This window comes from Planococcus citri, chromosome 1 (genome assembly GCF_950023065.1).
Source record: "Planococcus citri chromosome 1, ihPlaCitr1.1, whole genome shotgun sequence".
Classification (NCBI taxonomy): domain Eukaryota; kingdom Metazoa; phylum Arthropoda; class Insecta; order Hemiptera; family Pseudococcidae; genus Planococcus; species Planococcus citri.
Window position 1 is genome coordinate 57,744,314 of NC_088677.1, and position 19,393 is coordinate 57,763,706.

General features: G+C 36.0%; 2 protein-coding genes across 2 annotated transcripts; both read left to right on the top strand.

Moving 5' to 3' along the window:
* Positions 1–762: 762 nt before the first annotated feature.
* LOC135833035 (uncharacterized) lies at positions 763–6,121 on the top strand. Its single transcript, XM_065346637.1, has 15 exons — positions 763–1,034; positions 1,130–1,248; positions 1,314–1,580; positions 1,657–1,784; positions 1,865–2,108; positions 2,188–2,350; positions 2,439–2,549; positions 2,622–3,054; positions 3,126–3,503; positions 3,580–3,693; positions 3,780–3,883; positions 3,966–4,100; positions 4,182–4,270; positions 4,709–4,977; positions 5,059–6,121. The coding sequence occupies exons 1-15, from the start codon at positions 978–980 to the stop codon at positions 5,220–5,222; spliced, it is 2,775 nt and encodes a 924-aa protein (XP_065202709.1). The 5' UTR covers positions 763–977; the 3' UTR covers positions 5,223–6,121.
* A 3,973-nt stretch (positions 6,122–10,094) lies between these two features.
* LOC135833036 (kinesin-like protein KIF23) lies at positions 10,095–13,883 on the top strand. Its single transcript, XM_065346639.1, has 11 exons — positions 10,095–10,928; positions 11,016–11,183; positions 11,257–11,452; positions 11,523–11,861; positions 11,932–12,128; positions 12,205–12,329; positions 12,404–12,507; positions 12,588–12,692; positions 12,792–12,944; positions 13,072–13,350; positions 13,440–13,883. Exons 1-11 carry the CDS (start codon positions 10,387–10,389, stop codon positions 13,623–13,625), a joined length of 2,394 nt encoding a protein of 797 aa, XP_065202711.1. The 5' UTR covers positions 10,095–10,386; the 3' UTR covers positions 13,626–13,883.
* The last annotated feature ends 5,510 nt before the right edge of the window (positions 13,884–19,393 follow it).

Here is a 19,393-nt window from a genome sequence, read left to right on the forward strand (position 1 = left end):
AGTTATCAAAAATTACCCAATACTCTACTTTTTTCCCCTGGCTGTTCTGCCTTTCTCTTATGCGTACTTTCGTCTTTCAGGTTTAATTTTGCTTTTTTGTAAATAATTGTCACAAATGCTTACTTTTTTGCTAAAAATAGTCATAAAGTCTCATTTTTTAAAAACAAAATTTTACGAAATGATTCAACTTTTTTGACAGAATTGCGACCTAGTGTCACTTTTATGTAGGTAAGTAATTCCTAAAAGTCAGCTGCTTCATGCAAAAACTGCTGAATATTCGATCGACGATTTTTTTTTGATATTTTTTTCTGCATTAAAATTAAAATGTTTTGTTCTCGTTATGTAACTTTTTTGGTCACTTTTTGGTCACTTTTTTTTCAAGCCTTTTTGGTTATGAAAGTCATTTTTTATTGGAAAAAATTGAGTACGAGCCCTGAGTGGTGTTTTTTCAAGTACATATTTTTTTCCTGAGTTTTTGAACCTAAATGGTCAAAATTTCTGTTTTTCATCCTTTATCTAAAAATTTTAAAAATTCCATTTCTTCTTTTTTTAAGCTTGAATAACAAACGCTATTGTTCAGAAATAGAATAATGACCATAAATTCAAATTCAGTTTTCCTAACAAGAGTAGGTACCAATTTTAAAAAGTACCACATCCACCTGCGAATGGACAAAATAAGGTCCAGCAGTTTACAATTTTTTGCGGAAAATTCATGGGCAACACTGCGATCTGAAAAAAAAATCACAACTACAATAATAAATAAAAATAAACCAATCATTACATTTTTGTTCCGGTAATGTAAGTTATCTGTCCATTTTGAGTGAAAAATCATGCTAAATTAAAGTTTAATGATATTTTCGGGCTGTGCTTTCGGTATGCGATGATTGTTTAAACGTTATATTTCGCGATAAATTTCATTTCGGACGTATTTTGGATATGTATTTGTGATTATACTGCATAGGTGCATACATTGAACAATGACTTCGAAAACCAAACGAAAGCAATCCATTATCCATAAGCTGAGAAATCGGGAGGTAAAGCTCGAATTTTCGTTATATATTTGTTCTACGATCTTCTCACCCTCAAGCCATCATTTCACTTCGCTTCTAATATGTTTTTCTATGCGTAGGTTTCGGGTGTATTTGAGAACAATGTCGTATCTCCTCAAAACAAAGCCAAGCTTTTATTCGGTGAAATACCTCCTCGTATGAGATTCCATTTGAAATCAGTCATCGAAGATATGGGAAGGTAAGTTCGATGAACTTTCGAGACTTGGGTTTACGAAGCTCCGCTAATTTCGAGTCGTTTTTCAGCCATATACTCATGGGAATGACACAATGTGGCCAGTTCATGCTCACTTATACTTTCACAATGGATCACGCTCAGACTAATAATAGATTCACGTACGGCTCATCTTGTTTCAAATACCAATTGCATTGGTGGAGATTCAAGATCGGAGCTCCTGCAGTATTGGTTGCTGAAGTTCATCTGTTCGAGAATCAAGATATACACGATGTGCTTACGATTGGCATCGTTCAGTGGCCTTCTGTACCGAACAGAATATTGGTTTATGGGCAAAGGTAACGCGAGCATATTCTAGGATATTCGAATACCTTTTTTATTGCGTTGAAGTTACTAACTTTTGTTCGTGTTTAGCTATACTGCTCCTCAAGATGTGGACGATTCCGAGTTTCGTAAATTGTATATCACTGTGACGGCTATGCCCTCTTTGAATAACTGTAAAGACTGCTTAAATATTAAACGTTGTACCCAGCAAGATGACAGTAAGAAAAACGATGACATATATCTAAATTAATTCCTATCGATACGTATACGTAACTTGTATGTACATTGAATTATTCAGTGGCCGAAAATTGGGAATCCGGAGTTGGTAGTCGATGTTTACGACACGGTTTAACTGTTCATACCATGTTCAGCGTTTTCCCTCCGTATCCGGCTATCAATTTATCAGTAGCTGTTAAAGATGAAAATAGAATTATCGTAAACACAGGTAATTGCTTGCATGTCTTATCTATCGACCTCGAAGACACTTGCGAAGGTTTTAAACCTACCGATGAGACCATCGTAAATGAAGAGCTACATCACAGGTAACGTTTTCAATTTTCGAAATATTATCAGCGACACTCTTGTAACGATTAGTATAAATGCAACGTTATCTTATTTCAGATTGGGAGCAACGTTATCGTCTAAAGGATACGATTACAAAGTTCTTGTGATAAATCACTTAAACGATAATTCGAACGAGCAATTATCATCTAAGAATAACAAACGATTGCGATCTAAAGCGTATAAATTCAAATGTCTTCAAAATTTCGACTGTGATAATCAGGTTTGTGTTTGATTATATGTATGTATCCTTTACTACATAGTTTCGTTTCTGTTCGATTGATTGAAAAAATGGCTAAACGTTGTTTCAGTGCGAAAACTGTAAAATTGACTGCGAAGTACGTACCAGTAAAAGACCGAAGTGTACTTCGGTTCCTTTAGCGGTGACTAAAGAAGCCTGGCTACGACAACTTGCAAACAAAGTAATTGAGATTCTAAACTGAATTACTCTATATCTATGTTCGATTCGTGTTAATTTTCTCTGTTTTGCGTAGGTATACGATTTCGCCGAATCTGACGAAAGTTGCAACCTAAAGTTTAAATGGTACCGAAGACGTACCATTGCCGATAAAATGTACGAATTTTGTTCAGACGACGACGAAAATGCCGAAAACATTCATCCTTTATCTTTCCACATCGACGGGACCAAGTCGGTTGGAGTTTACCGTTCGAATACCTTATACAAGGGGTTCTCAAACCCGACGAATACTCAGAAATCGAGCGATATCGATTTAGAAGACGGTGACATCGCGTCGGAGGCTTCGCAAAGCGACACGACCGATTTCAACGAATCGCATTTACCGGTTTCGTCGCCTGTTCGATGTAACCTCGAATCATCCAATTTACTCGGTCGAGAAAAATGCTGGATTTACGAAAACGACGCCGATAGTTCCTCCAGTAAAGCGAATTGTTCGAAATTAGTCGGCGGTTAGTGGTTTATTTTCGCATCTTTTGAAAAGATTGGCAATATTTGTGACTAAATTTGAGTTTTTTTACAGGCCCATCTCAGCTAAACGTTACCTGTGATTCGGTATGGCTGGATTGGGAAACAACCTCGTTATCGCCTCGATCTGATATTAGTTATTCGACAACGGCGAGCGGCGAATGCTCCGAACTGAAATCCGATTCTGGTAGATCGTTTTTAGAAAACTTACCTTCCATGGGTTCCGAATCGTATTCGCCGAAATGTGTATCTCCTTTGGCTGTGAAATGCTATCCGGGTTGCGCTCAGGTTAACAAAGATCGTCCTAAGAAAGAACCACCGGTGTTGAAGAAATTTTTCTGTCGCGAGAATAATTTAGTATTGAAGTTGCATAATTGCCATTCGAAAAATATCCTGTCGAAAGATGCCAAGAAACAGGCAGCTGTGAAAAAAAGTAAATCCTTCGCTTTCATTTGGTATAATTTTTATACTAGAAATGGTTTTGTGAGTGTTTATTTTCTGTCGCGCAGATAAAAAAGAAACGATCCCAGATCGCTGCTCCGTTCCTGATGTTTCGGTTAGATTTGAAAGACGTTATATCGAAATGGACGAAGAAATATTGTCTACAATTACCGACATCGATGGTTAGTTTCGACGATTTTATTTTTAAAAAAATGAATTTACACGCTGATTAAAATATCTGTTTTTAAAATCTCGATCAAAATTACAGACGAAGACGGTGTCACTGGATTCCATTACGCTTTACCTCTTTCCGTACACGGAACGGGTTACGCTCAAATGCAAATGATAGCCAACACTAAGGTAGAAAAATTGGTAAGTTTCTCGAAAACCTAAGATGGTATTAGGTTACTTTTTGAAATCTGTATTAATTCGGCTTTGAAAATACTCTGTTTAGAATGTGCCATGTTGCGTCGTACGTCAAGATAGTTTGGATATCGAGCAATTCTCGTATAAGGCTGCTGTAATCATTTGCAAATGCCAAGGATATAAGTTCTGGTTCTGTAACGATTACGATATTGAAATAGTCGATGTAAGTTTCGATACGAATAATGGAAACTATTCGCACATATGTGTGTATTTGATTTATATACGAATTTTATTGTTTGCGCAGGTGTGCCCAATAAACGGTGATATTATGGCTGTGGTGTTTATGCGAATCAACGCCGAACCTATTAAACAATCCGGCGCTCAAGATCAAGGGTAAAGCGTGGATTTCGTTTTATGTGGCAAATGTTTATGATTGATTCGGTATCTAGATTTCTTTCCTGCGAAACAGAAAATTAAGGCTGTGTTTTTGACGTAAAATATTCGCAAAAATTATTTTCAAGGTGATTCGATTGACGTACGTGTCAGTGGTGGAAAAATTGAAATCAAACTTGAATTTTCATTGTTGCCAAAAATATTCAAACTCTTCCTACGTGGTATTTTTTATTTGAAAATTTTCTTGAAGAATGGAGTAGGGGGTTTGCTATTAAAAAAAACAAAACTTAGAATAAAATAAATTCGATATTATGATGTATTTTAGATTACGAATCAATCATGAACGTTCGTTCAACGCTGATCGCCATCAGACTGAATCCATGAGCATATCAGTTCACTTCAGAGCCAAAATAATCACTTTTGTGTTCATTTTTCTAGACCTAAAGAACCGCGTCAATTTTTCGAAACACGTTGCGTGTTCATTTGGAACGCTCGTTCGAAAACCTGTTGGTTGGAAGCGTACACTCCGCTGGTAGAGGATCAGCAGATGATGTCGTTGAATTTTAACAGTTCTACTCGTAAGAATTGGAATCCCGCTCGCACAGAAGCGGCTAAATTGAAATCATTACGCTTGGGATTCTTCGACATTCCTCTTATACGACCGATTCTATCGTTCGAGCATTTAGTTCTGGATAATATACGTTTCGGTGAGCCATCATTAGGTTCTGAGTATAAATGCTTATTGATGACCTGTATTAATAGACTTTTTGAACTCTTTTTTTTTTTAGGACCTTCCTTGGAAGTAATCGAAGACGAATACAACATGATTAGTTTCTATCGCGAAAGAGACGAAATGGTGATTGGAATAGCGGACGAGAGCGCCGACGAGTACACAGTATCCGATTACGAAAGCGAACCAATTATATCTGATTCAGAAGACGACAGTAACTAGTATGGTTTATTAATTAATAACATAACGGATAATTTACCTAGTCGTGACCGTTAAACGTGTATTTATTTTAACGATTGCCTAAATCGTGTTTAATTTACTTTCTTTTATTTTTCAAATGTCATTTTCTTCATATACGTCGACCTAACGCTTATCAATTGTATTTACTTCTCGAAAGACTATTCAACAGGCTTCCGGAAGGCAATATTATTATTTTTTTTCTTCGCTTAGTTTATAAGATATTATTTATGTGCGTATAATTTGTGAGTTTACACTGAACAAGTGCGATATTTTGTTTTAAAAAACACCCATTTTTATCAGTATTTTTTTTCATTTGCGCGGTTGCTTGTATTTTGTATGTGTGTCTGTGTGTGCATTTTTAAACGATATGTGTGTTTTAGCCAAGCTTTCCCTGTGGTTGCGTTCGCGTATTTGCACAATCGTAATATTTTAATCCCTTAGCTTTCGGCGAATTTTATCGTCATTTTCAGACAATCATTTTCCTGGCAGGAGGATTTTCTACTTAAAAAAATATAATATGCAGATGCAGATGCAGATGCAGAAACATAACATTCGAGTTGTCATGATTCACGACGTACGATTTTTAAATGCCTCGCAGTTCTTTATCGGTGTGTATTTTTTTCCTGCGTATTATGAGGAGAAGGGGGAGTGGTGTGTTTATTGTTGTGATGTGAATGATAGTGGTAGTGGTGTTTTGTAAATCGCGCAAACCCAATTATTGAATTTATTATTTTTAGTTATATAAGTACCTACGATTATTTTCTCTTCAATGTCTCCGATCTGAAATTAATAATATTTAATTATTATATTCAATGTAGATGTACGTAATTTTTTTTCTAAACTGTAAGCTATTGATGGAATTAAATTTACGTGGATGTGTATGTAGTCTAATTATTGATCGCTGTGTGATGGATGTTTTTGAAACCTACTACCTGCGTTGAATTTCAGAGTTACACAATGCGCATGCTTAAGTAAAGCATTGAAAACTAGAAAAGTCAGTAATTTAAAAATACACGATGAATTTTTTGAAAAATGCCTGGCAAGGGAAGTACTACATATCCCAACTGGCTCAAAATTTTTGAACAGGGCAAAGGGGAATGGAAAAAGGACCCCAAAGGCCAAAATATACCACCAGCCAAAATTTCAAGCGCTGATATTTATTTTTCGATTTTTAGCAAATTTTAAACAATTCGAAATTGGGCCACAATTATAAAAAAATCAAAATTTCAACAAATTGGCCGAGAAAGCTGAATTTTTGGTTTATTCTCTATTTTTGATCTCTCGAGTCGATTGGTGACGGTTTGGCACCGTTGTGGAGCCTCCAGTGGATTTTAGGTTCCTCCAATTTAAAAAAAAAAAAACTGTAAATAAAGTGAAAATGGAATTCAGCACCTATAAACTCGGATTTTCATCATCTTCGCCACCCTTTCGATCGATTTAGACCAGTATTATCAAAATCTCTTTGTGCTGGTTCAAATCCAAAATTTTCTTCAGTGATAATTGTTGAAGAAATGAAAAAAAATCAAAATCCGCTAGAGGCCCCAGAATGATTTGAAACCGTTACCACTCAACTTGAGTGTCCGAAAATAGGGCATAAATGATAAACCAAATTTAAGTTTTCTAGGTCACTTAGCTGACATTTTGATTGTTAATTTTTTCAAAAATTCGCCAGAAATCAAAAAATGAATTTCAGCACCTGAAATTTTTGGCAGGTAGGCTGGTAGTATTTTTGGGGCCCTCTTTCGATTCCCTTTTGTCCGGTTCAAAAAGGTTTGTACCGTGTGGGATACTTCCCTTGTGAGTGAAGAATGAGAATCTCCTAATCAGCACTTGAGAAACCTTCAGGAAATTTGGAAATTTTTAGAGTGATGGTAGGAAATTTCCATTCCCAAGTTAGTGGAGCTAATCTAAGAATCTCACAAGCAGAAACTTGAAAAATCTACAGGAAGTTTTGGAATCCGCTATAATTTCAAATCTGGCTAATCTGGGCCCAAGTGGAAAATCTCCAAGAAATCTGGGAATTTTTCGAGTGACGATAGGAAATTTTATTTCATCTCTCAGGCCACCCACAACTAGAGATGACGTGGGTTTTCTTGCAAATGATGATTCGTGATTTGTAGACTCAAAGTCGACTCACAACACAACACGACTTCGAGTTTGATTTTGTTGATGACTCAGCTCAGACTCCGAGTCTTCATTTTAGGTGACTTCACGCTTGCGATTCTTAATTTTTGTGAGTTCGAGTCTTGAAAATAAATACCTATTCATATATTTCCTACCTGATTTTTTTTTTTTTTAAATTCAAGGGCTTCAAAGTCAAAATATGTATGGCTTCATAAAGTAATGGATATTAAAAAAAAAATTTTCACAGAAAATGCACTTTTTTTAAAGTTTTGAGGACAATTTAGTAGGATAGCCTGGATTGGATAAGCAATAATTTCGAGTTTTTTTTAAATGACCCAAAATATTTTAAAATCAGTATGTCAGGCATTCTCAACAGATTTCGTCGCTGCATCGACTTTCCAACTCAGAAAACCAGAAAACGCATAAAAAGCTTACCTCAGAGAATAATTCAATAATTTTGATTTTGACGATGGAGAGTGAGACTTGTAAAGATTCAGGAATCAGGACTCATGATGAGTCGTGAGTAAGTAAAGTAAAGACTACGACTGCGAGCCTCAAGCTCTCAACAGTCAACTCTCAATTCCCATTTCCCAAAAACTCACTTCACCTCTGTTTCTAAATTCATAAATTGGTAGGGCAAATCTGAAATCTGAATGGAATCTGAATCTCGCGAAGTCGCGAGTAAAATTTGCATTTTGCAGAAACTACTTGAGAAATCTCCAGAACAACAAGGAGATCTGTAAAAACTAAAAACACAAATCAACCAAGCTTCAAAATTCAAAAAAAAATTAAAAAAATTAAAAAAAAATTAAAATTAAAAAACAAAAATTGATGCGTGACGTCATATCGGCATATCGTCATAATTTTGATTTTTGACAGGGATGTCTAGCTAGCCAATAGCCATTAGCCATTAGCCGTTAGCTTATTGAATTTTTGACGTTTAGCCATTAGCCATTAGCCAGCCAATCAACAAAAAATTTAGCCATTAGCCAGCTTTAGCCAATTGATTTTGGCTAACAATGATTGGCTAAAATTGAAAATAAATAGGTGAGTAAATGAGTTTCCACTTTCCTGTGGGTAAAAATGTTTTAAAAAATGAAAATTTTTAATTTCGTAATAAAATCAAAAGCAAAAGACCAAAATGACCAAAAAAGTAGTTTGACATTGGCGGTTCCGATTTTTTTTTCTTAATTTTTTTCAATGATCGTTGTTTTTCTAGAAAATGAATGAGAAATCAGTTTATGAATATAATCAAATAATGCGTGAATGCGAATAATTGTGATTCACGTTTGTGAAACAATAATTATTTCCTAAAACTAGAAACAATATCTATAATGGGAATGTGCTCATTTAGAGGAGTATTTAGAGGGGTCACTCGATTTTTGAAAAATTATAAAAATTAGCCAGCTAATAGCCAGCCAATAGCCAGCCAATGAAGAGACATTAGCCAATAGCCGTTAGCTTAGCCAAAGCCCTAATTTTTTTTAGCTTTAGCCGTTAGCTTTAGCCAATCCCATTCGGACTTCCACGTTCCCCAGAGGGCGCTAGCATTCGTGGTACGTGATTGGTCAGTGATATTCTGTGCTCTTAGGTGCTTATCAAAACGGGACTTTATATCACAAACTTCGGCGATTTCAAATTCGATGTTATATTTCCATTATTTCACATTGAATAAAACTAAATTTACGTATAGAGAATTGCTTTGCGATCGTGCTATCGAGTAAATGTTGTGGTGAATTAAAATAACACTTGCAAAGAACTTTAAATTCATTTAATCGTGCAACTTTGTTTCATCCTTCTAAGCTCACTAAAACACTGTAACTCGAGGTAATATTCATTATTCACAACATATAACGATACTAGAAGTCATATATTAATCAAAAACACTAAAAAAAAAACCACGAAATTTACGAAATTAATGAAATATCGTTGAAAATTAATATGAGAATGAAATCGCTGAAGTTTGTGATAAAAAGTCCCGTTTTGAAATGTAAACAACAAGAGCACAGAAATATCAACAGCCAATCAGAATGCGCGACGGTATCGCCCTCTGGGGAACGTGGAAGTCCGAAATTCGGACTTCCACGTTCCCCAGAGGGCGCTAGCATTCGTGGTACGTGATTGGTCAGTGATATTCTGTGCTCTTAGGTGCTTATCAAAACGGGACTTTATATCACAAACTTCGGCGATTTCAAATTCGATGTTATATTTCCATTATTTCACATTGAATAAAACTAAATTTACGTATAGAGAATTGCTTTGCGATCGTGCTATCGAGTAAATGTTGTGGTGAATTAAAATAACACTTGCAAAGAACTTTAAATTCATTTAATCGTGCAACTTTGTTTCATCCTTCTAAGCTCACTAAAACACTGTAACTCGAGGTAATATTCATTATTCACAACATATAACGATACTAGAAGTCATATATTAATCAAAAACACTAAAAAAAAAACCACGAAATTTACGAAATTAATGAAATATCGTTGAAAATTAATATGAGAATGAAATCGCTGAAGTTTGTGATAAAAAGTCCCGTTTTGAAATGTAAACAACAAGAGCACAGAAATATCAACAGCCAATCAGAATGCGCGACGGTATCGCCCTCTGGGGAACGTGGAAGTCCGAAATGGCTAGACATCCCTGATTTTTGAGAACCACCAATTTGAGTAATTACCGTAATTACGTCATCTCTTGAAATAACGAAAACAGTTCTTCAGCTTGAAAATCAACGTTCTTTTTTTCTCAGAACGTGAAGAATTTGTTGATGAACTTACATTTATGCGTAGTGTTTTTCGATATTTTATTTGTATAACGCTTGTTGAAATTAGAAAATAGCCATCAACGCTGATTTAACGACTGATTGTTCAATGTTGCATAATTACGTGAGTACCATTTTACTGCTTCTGTAGTAGTTTTCTTTTCGCGTTCAACTGATACAAACATCTGAAATCTACCAAAGATCGTTGATAATTCGCGACGCATGCGGTGACCAGCTAGTGTTTGATATAATAATATAATCATGAGAAAAGCATTCGCAACGCCGATGAGAACGCCATGTCGGCCAAAGACGACAGAAAGTAAAGATGCTAACAAGGAATCTCTTCAAGTATACTGTCGCATAAGGCCACTATCACAAACAGAGCCGTCATGTATAAAAGTAATCTCAGATACTTCGGTTCAACTAACGTTACAAGATACGAATAAATCAGGAAAGCAATATACGTTCAAAAAAGTATTCACCGAAAGCAGTACGCAGAAGGAAGTATTCGACGAAGTAGCATTACCTTTAGTCGAGCAGTTAATCAACGGTAAAAATGGACTACTTTTTACCTACGGTGTCACCGGCAGTGGAAAAACATTCACTATGACTGGAAGTAAACAAAATGTCGGTGTGATGCCGAGATGTCTAGATGTATTGTTCAATTCAATTACCGATTACCAAGCTCAGAAGTTCATTTTCAAGCCCGATAAAATGAACGGTTTTGAAGTACAGACCGAAGACGAAGCCGATCGTGATAGAGAATCGTATTTGCGGCGAAATAATTTGACAAAGTTAAGAAAGTGAGTTGATATCGTGATTGTATTTTTTCTTTTTGTAAGTTCGATGTGATAAGATATTTAACGTATTTTTTTCTATGTATTGCGTAGGAATAATTCTCAAGAAGATTTGCTGTCTGCCCGAAGCAAAGACAGTACAAGAATTACGGTCAAAGAAGAAGATAACGCGTACGCTGTATTCATAACTTACGTGGAGGTTTACAATAATTCTGTTTTCGATTTATTAGACACTGCTTTCGAGAACGAAATTTGCCAGAAGTAAGTTTTATTTCCATTACCTGTGTAATTCGTACAAGTCGTATTTTTTCTAAACGTGTAATTTACTTCATAGACCTCAATCAAAAATTGTCCGAGACGATGGTTCGGGTAATATGTACGTTCACGGCGCCACCGAAGTCGAAGTGAAAAGTACCGAAGAAGCTTTTGAATATTTTTACAAAGGGGAGAAACGTAAACGAATGGGTTGTACAACGTTGAACATCGACTCCAGCCGTAGTCATTCCGTATTCACCATTAAACTTGTTCAAGTACTGGACCATTTCTTCGATATTCACAATTTATCGTAGTGTTCGCGTATTAATTTCTTCATTTTTTCAGGCTCCTCTGAACGCGTCAGGAGAAACCGTCATGCAAGAAAAACATATGATCTGTGTAAGTCAACTTTCGCTCGTAGATTTGGCCGGAAGCGAGCGTACGAATCGTACAAAGAACACAGGCCAACGATTAAACGAAGCCGGCAAAATAAACCAATCGTTAATGGTGCTTCGAAAATGCCTGGAAACCTTACGCAGTAATCAGCAATCCGGTGTGCCAAAAATGGTCTCTTATCGAGAGCATAAGATCACTCTTCTGTTCAAAAACTTCTTCGAAGGCGATGGTGATATCAGAATGGTCGTATGCGTTAACCCTAGAATGGCTGACGCTGACGAAAACGCTGTAAGTGTTTGAAAATCAATTACTACGTTGAAAATCGTTACTGTATTTAAATATTGATTTTCGTTCACAGTTCGTAATGCAGTTCGCCGAAGCTACCCAGGATATAATGGTGAATCCAACACCGTTGAAAACCACCCAACACATAGGATTGACTCCCGGTCGGAGAAAAGCTAATGTCGAATACAGGAGAGTTTTACAAATGCTCGAAGAAGCGAAAGAAAACGATCCTGTAACACACGTGCCTTTCGATGCTAACGTTATATACAAGTACGTAGTGTAACGTTACGTTACGTTATTTATTAGCCTAGAGATTCGTATATTAATGAAGAATCGTGTGTTTCAGTTTCGGACCGTGTCCTCAAATAGAATCATTCTCTAACGATCAAGATTACAACAAAGCGTTGATTAATTACCTGGAAGAAACGCTACGAAAAAAAGAATTGTATAAAGCGGATATTGATAAAAGAAGTGAGCATGAATTCAGTAAAATTACACCCCAAAAAGATCTCTTTCTAAATATGTCTCGTTTATTTTTTTTTCAGGAGATAAATTCAGAGCTTCGTTGGTACAGTTCCAGGAAGAGCAGTTGCTGAATAAACGAGATAAAGATGCTTCCAATGCCAGATTGGAACATGAAACGTACAAGGTATCAAATCTTGCATACGATTTATCTTAAGTTTTACTTATTGCACGTGTTTTGTTATTATTTTTTGCGTTTCTGCGTAGATTAAAGCGCTCGAAGAGAAATTAGTTAAAATGGATTCAGAATTATCGAGTTATAAAAAGAAGTACGATGAAGTCAACGAAGATAACAAACGAACCAAAAAAGAAGTAAGCCGGATTATTTTTCAAACTCTGAAAAAATTCATGTTTTGTCGATTTGTAGGCTTGTGAAGTTGTGATTAAATTTTGATTGTTTCTCATTTCTAGTTACGAGTAATCGAAGAGACGAATTACGAATTGAAAAGAAAATGTAATCTGGCCGCCCATGAAAACAAAAAGCTACGAAAAGAAGCTTCTAATCACGCTATTATATCGAATAATGAAAATGAAATCCCTCAAACTCCGGAATCCACTACTCCGGTAAAGCTCGTATTTTTATCTCGATATTAATTTTTTTAAAAATACGTTAACTAATACCTTGAGATTTTAGAATACCTAAATAAAGTTGTATTTTCTAATCATTCGATATCTTTGTGATTGCTTTCAGTGTCCTCAACAAACGTTGACTTCACCGAACAAATCCGCACATTCTGTGGTTGTGAGCAACCTTCGCCATAATAAAATACACATCGATCCTCGCGATCAATGGCTCGATCACCAGGCAAAGCTAGCTGTACCTATGAACACGGTTTTACAACCGTCTTTCCGTAAACGTAAATCATTCGATAACGTAACCAGTCCCAAAGAAGTGAGAAAAACCACGAAATATTGTTTAATGACTCAAAGTCAAGACGAAGCTGGTGATCTTGAAACACAGCTATACAAAGTAAATAAAAAAATCCTTTCTTCATAATCATACTTATAATCTGGGTTTTTTTCTCTCTTCTAATCGACATTTTCTTCGATATTTTTCAGGGCGATGTAGTACCAACTGTCGGAGGCGGAGCTCAGATCATTTTCAACGACGTCGAAACATTGAAACAATCGTCCCCTCTGGCTTCGCCTACGTCTCCAAAGCAGAGAACAGGACCATTGTATCCGGATATCGAAACGAAATGCTCGGTCGCAATGGAAGGACATTCGTACAGGAAGAAATGCTGAGCAATTAAATAATATTACGTGAACCTCGCTTCGGGTTTAAAATGAACGATTATTGTTGATATTATGATTCTAGTTTACTTGTACTTTTTATACCCTTTATTCCATTTTTATTTTTGTATGTTTTTTTAACACTAACAAATTTTTTTATTATCGCTGTACTTAATTATTATTTTAAGATTAATCTTTCATCACATTCCGTCGTGAATTTCGTATATGTACTTAATGGTGTATTTTGATTAAATGAACGTTCTGTTAAGATTGTTGCAGTTTTTCTTTATCCGAATGCTATACGATCTGAGTGTGTAGTTCAGTTTGATTTTTAGAAGCTTAACATTTTTCCTATCTTCAGGTTTCAACAATAAGGTGTTTATTATAGGAATGGAGATGAATCGTAATTATTTTATCCTTTTTGAAAGGATGTCGTTTTTTTGTCCGATTATTCTGTTTTGATGACAAGACAGTGAAGTATCTTCGCAAATAAAACTAGTGAATCAAAAGTCGAAAAAAAAGAACAACTTGGAATAGTCAGATACAAATGCTCAATAATTTCTAATACCCCTTTCATTAATTTCTAATGATTTTTTCTGCTTAAAATGACTTGATTTTTTGACATTTTAGTTTAAGCTCGTCGAACACGAATTGAAGATGATTATTTTGCTGAAAATACGAGCAAAAAATCTCGCTTTTTGTCAAAAATGTCAGTCTAAAAGGTAAAATCCCCCCCCCCCAAAGTTGTCTATAAACATCGCTTTTTCCGGTCTTGATTAGCAAAAAGTTGAAGAAAAGAACCACTTTTTCGACAAAACAAAAAAGTATCAATTTTGCCAATAAATTGCTGAAAAATTCTGATTATTGCTGAAAATGTCAAAGTCTCGTTTTTGCCAAAAATTCTCAATGTTTAGCAAAACTGTTGAAAAAAAAACATTTTTTTCCAAAAACTACCCAAAAGTCTAGGTTTTTAAAAATAAAACAAAAATTTGCAAAAAGTGTCGCATTTCTATTTAAAAAAATAACAAACAATTCATAATTTTAAAAAGACATGTTTGTTGTAACATAGCCTAATAAAGTTCTTGCTTTTTAAAAAATTTACGAAAGTGTTCATTTTTTAGCAAAATTAGCTCTTTTTTTTTGAAATTCCAAAGTCTGTATTTTTTCCAAATATTGTCTACTAAAAGTATCGCTTTTCTGGCAGGATTTGCCGAAATCTCTTTTGCTAGAATTGCCAGTACCTATCGCTTTTCTCCAAAATTGACCTTTTCAACCAGGATGAAGGTATTTTTACGTCGTGCTTTTTCAATTGAACTTTGTTTCAGTTCGAATCATTTATGTTGTCTTTCTCTACTGACGATAAGTATGGTAGCTATTCGCCTGAAACAAAATAAGTAAATGAATTGTCGAATAATCAAGTCGGTATTTGAAAAGTAATGTCCTTGACTTCTTATAGTTAGGTACCTATTTATCTATTGTACGTACATAATTTAATACGCAAATCAGAAAATCTAATATCATAGCACAAAAAGTACAAAATATTTTGACAGAAAATTTCAACTTCGACTCGTCATTCGTCATTAAGGTAGGCTAATCAAATTCAAAAGTCAAGCAGGGATGGAAAGCTAGCTAAACGCTAAAAGCTGAAAGCTGAGGAAGTTTGGGATTTTTGAAAACTAAAATCTCTAGCCAAAAGCTTTATTTATTCAGCGTTCTTTCAGCTTTTTTACAAATTCATTTGGTTCAGTTTCTGTTTGAGTTCTTTTTTGATTTTCACATTTTGCTTTTCTCAAGTTTCAGTTTTCTCGGTTTTTTTTTCGTTGTTGTTGTGAGTTTCTGTTTTCCTTTCCATTCACTTCAATCTTGATTTTAAAAAAATTGAAAAGTTGAAAGTTGAAAGCTAATGCCAAAAGTTTCATTTTTCAGCTTTCTATCCCTGAGTCAAAGTAGACGTAAGAACTTTTTCAATTGTCTCTTAATGTTATGACAACATCAATCATTTTTGAACTGTCTGACTTCAAAGATTTTATTTTAAAAATCGAATTCAAAATTCGCAGAAGAAAGGTCAATTAGGTGGGATTTTAAAGGGATGCTCCCTCCAGCCAGCCACTGGTAACACTGCATGCACATGTGGAAAGCATGTGTACCACTCTGCGTCCTTCTCCTTACTCTACCCTGATAAAACTGTATCGTGTATCACCATCACGTGGTTATTGGAAAATATTAAATATTGCTTGCAGGTAAAAATTTAATTTAATAATAGCAAATAGTAATAGATTTCAAGCGCTTATTGCTCATTATGTTCGTTATTTTTCTAGGTTTAAAGTGTGAGGTACCTACCTCGATCGCCTCAGAAGCAACTACAAAAATCTCAATAATTCGGAATGGACACGAACTCCAGGGTTGCCAAATCCAGATTTTGGAATTACCGAACACCAAATTGAAAAGCAAAAAAAAAAAAAAAAAAGGAAGTCTCCGAAATTTTTTGCCTGAAAAATCCATAAAAAAAGTCAAAAGTATGAAAAATAAAGTGCTCAATAATGAAAGAACGCCACAAAAAGTGCTTTTTGGGTGCTGTTTTTATTTTTTTTTGTTGAGAATAGACCGAATATTTCTTAAATTTCCTTTATTTGAAGGGTTTTCTCGATTTTTTTGAAAATACCGAACTTTTCTATTGTTCGGTAAGGGTTGATTAATCTTACCGAACAAATCAGGGAAATTGTAGGAAACATATTAACAATTAACGAACAATTAATAACGTTTATTATAAAAAAAATAACAAGGAATATAATTATTACATCTTAACGCTTCGAATATCATAACAAGAATACTCGTACATCACGTACACACGAGGAGAGAGACACAACGAGCGTAATTACCGGGAATTACCCGTGAGGTTTACCACACTCGGCCATTCTGCAGTGTGTGTTGTCCTCAACACACCGATTCACGCACTTTTTACGAAATTTCGGCGAACGCAACTCCGGGGAAATGGTACAATTTTCCTCCGAAAAACAAAAACGACAATTATCGCGCTTATCACTAACAATAAACGATTTTTCACGAACTGGTTTTCGCTTCCTTTTCCGATTACGAACACGAATTTCACTCTTTTCAGCAATTTTGCCGGCGTTTTCGACTCGAACGAAGTTGACAGACGTTTCAACGATGTTACACGGCGATTTTTCGGCACTAAACACGACACTATTTTCGTTTAACGACACACGATTCGCCTGTGTGATGATAAATTGATCTTTCCACTTGATCATCGCAACATTCGGGTTTTCGATCCAAGAACAGCCAATGACGAGAGGAACAGGTAACGCATTATCACGGAGGATTAGAATTTCCGTTTTGGGTACTGCCACACCATCGACTGAGACCGTACCTACGATTTTACCAAGTACTTCCGATCCGTTTTCCAAATTACCAACGCCGAAAATTCTCGTATTCGAAGGGGGTTGAATAGTTTCGCACAGGGTGACTGCAGTTGACGCTCGCATCACACATACGCTACTACCATTATCGATCAACGCTCCCGAAATCGTTTTTCCGTTGATAACAGCCGTTTTCACATATTTTTCACGATCAACACCTAACGCTGTATTGACCAGAAGGACGGATTCGGACTTTTTCGTTTCAGGATCAGGAACAACCGGTTTTTTGTTTTCACTTTCAGCAACGTCAGGTTTCGATTTACTAGATTCAAATTCACGAAGTCGTTTGCTCCAATCGGCAGCTTTCGAATAATCGTAAATACGTAGATAATTCGCCATATCTTCGGACTTAAACCCAGCACAAACAGCATTTTTCGATTCTGCAACGGATGCACCAACATCTTTAGCTAAACGCAGCTTATCGAAGATGTATTGGATTGATGATTCGTTATCTTGTTGACATCGCGCGGAGAAACGTTCCCACTTGTCAACCACGTTTCCATCATCTTCGCCAATAAACGTTTCCCAAAAACAACTTCGAAAATCGGACCACGATTTGATATCGTCCGCATTGAGTAGATACCAACTTTTGGCTGCTTTCGTAAGTAATCGCTTCGCAGTTTCCAGCTTTTGTAGGTTATTCCAACCACCGATCAGGCCTTGATTTTCGACGCTTTTCAACCATTCTTTTGCTTCAGTAGCAGACACCTCACCCGTAAACTTCGATATTTCCGGCAGTAGCACTGCGCTGCTAGCTGCTTGGACGATTTCGCTAACGGTATTCATTGAGAGGTCCACTTTCGATGGAGAAAAAGGTGGCGATTGATTTCGTTTCGTTTTGACCATGCTTTCGGCAGAAATCGCGAACAACACACAAAAACACACTTTCAATTATTCAAAACACTTCGTTGACGCACATTCGACCACTTCTGAAATATGTAGGAAACATATTAACAATTAACGAACAATTAATAACGTTTATTATAAAAAAAATAACAAGGAATATAATTATTACATCTTAACGCTTCGAATATCATAACAAGAATACTCGTACATCACGTACACACGAGGAGAGAGACACAACGAGCGTAATTACCGGGAATTACCCGTGAGGTTTACCACAGAAATACCGAACTGTTCGGTAAAATACCGAACGTTTGGCAACCCTGACGAACTCTGCTGAAGATTTTCCCACCAAAAAACCGTTCAGTTTCTTGAAAGAGTCAATATCGTTACAAAAGCTGGCTGCGACGAAAGTGGTTTCGACATTATGGCAAAATGAGTATTACGCTAAGACACGTTCTTTTGATCAAACACAAATATGGTCTAATGCACTGATATCGTTGATGGATTACCATTCATTCAGTTGCCGCGATTCTTTTGATGTTCCGCCTCTCATCAGCAAGATTATCGACGATGTTATACTAAGCAGTGGCGAAGAGATTGAAAAGTGGGAACAGAATTATAAGCAAGCAGCGTTCCGCGCAGAGCCATACACTTATACATGTAACAGAAAGCTCATTGAAACATTTATAAAAAGCTTGGATAATATTGCATTGAAAGCAGATGGTACTATGAATTTTCTTGGCTGTGTAGAAAACGTACTGACGAGCATAAAAAAATCGGACCCGATTCAGAAGTTCAAATTTGCTTGTTTATTTTGTTTGGAGAAGCACGTCAGAGAATTATGGCCTTTGGTTTTGGAAAGGCTATCAACTATAGACAGTGAACTATTAACCTCGCCTCATATTGATCCGTGGATTCTGTATTGGAGAAACATTTTGAATAATGATGTGAACGAAGAATCGTTTGTAAGAGGTCTACTTGCTGCTTCGGTGACTGCTCGTAATTGGATAGCTTTCGAATATTTTTGGGATAAGCTGACAGAAGAAAGTCAAACGCAAGAAGCCGCTGCAATTATTCAAAAACTCGATTTATATTCCATCAGATGTGTGCTATTCAAGCTGAACGAAAAGCAGGTTCGAGAAATATGCGCACAAAATGGTGACTACATTTTTAAAGGGTTGCTAGAAACCCACCATCACGAGTATTACGAGTACGCGACCAAATTCTGGCATTTTATGAAGAATTCAATTTGCGCCCAAGTATTTTCAAATATTGTGAAGGTGTTGTGGAATGTGGTGTTCAACCCTTCTGGGTATCACTTCACCCGAATCCGCCAAAATAGCCAGTTACTTCATGAAATATGGCTCAGCGCTCCAAACTCGGTGAAATCATCATCGGCTTTTGTGAAAAAATTATTCGCAACATTGGATTCGGATGTGCGAGGTGTTCATCATTATGATCTTACTTTCATATTCGAGTTGCTGAAGAACACGGGTT

What these genes read in the sequence shown, in the direction of transcription:
- LOC135833036 (XM_065346639.1), top strand. Translation starts at nt 10,387, where the DNA reads ATGAGAAAAGCATTCGCAACGCCGATGAGAACGCCATGTCGGCCAAAG. An exon ending in GATGCTAACGTTATATACAA is followed by an intron (nt 12,129 to 12,204) that starts GTACGTAGTGTA and finishes CGTGTGTTTCAG; the next exon opens with TTTCGGACCGTGTCCTCAAA. An exon ending in TTGAAACACAGCTATACAAA is followed by an intron (nt 13,351 to 13,439) that starts GTAAATAAAAAA and finishes GATATTTTTCAG; the next exon opens with GGCGATGTAGTACCAACTGT.
- LOC135833035 (XM_065346637.1), top strand. Translation starts at nt 978, where the DNA reads ATGACTTCGAAAACCAAACGAAAGCAATCCATTATCCATAAGCTGAGA. An exon ending in AATGAAGAGCTACATCACAG is followed by an intron (nt 2,109 to 2,187) that starts GTAACGTTTTCA and finishes ATCTTATTTCAG; the next exon opens with ATTGGGAGCAACGTTATCGT. An exon ending in ACGATATTGAAATAGTCGAT is followed by an intron (nt 4,101 to 4,181) that starts GTAAGTTTCGAT and finishes TTGTTTGCGCAG; the next exon opens with GTGTGCCCAATAAACGGTGA.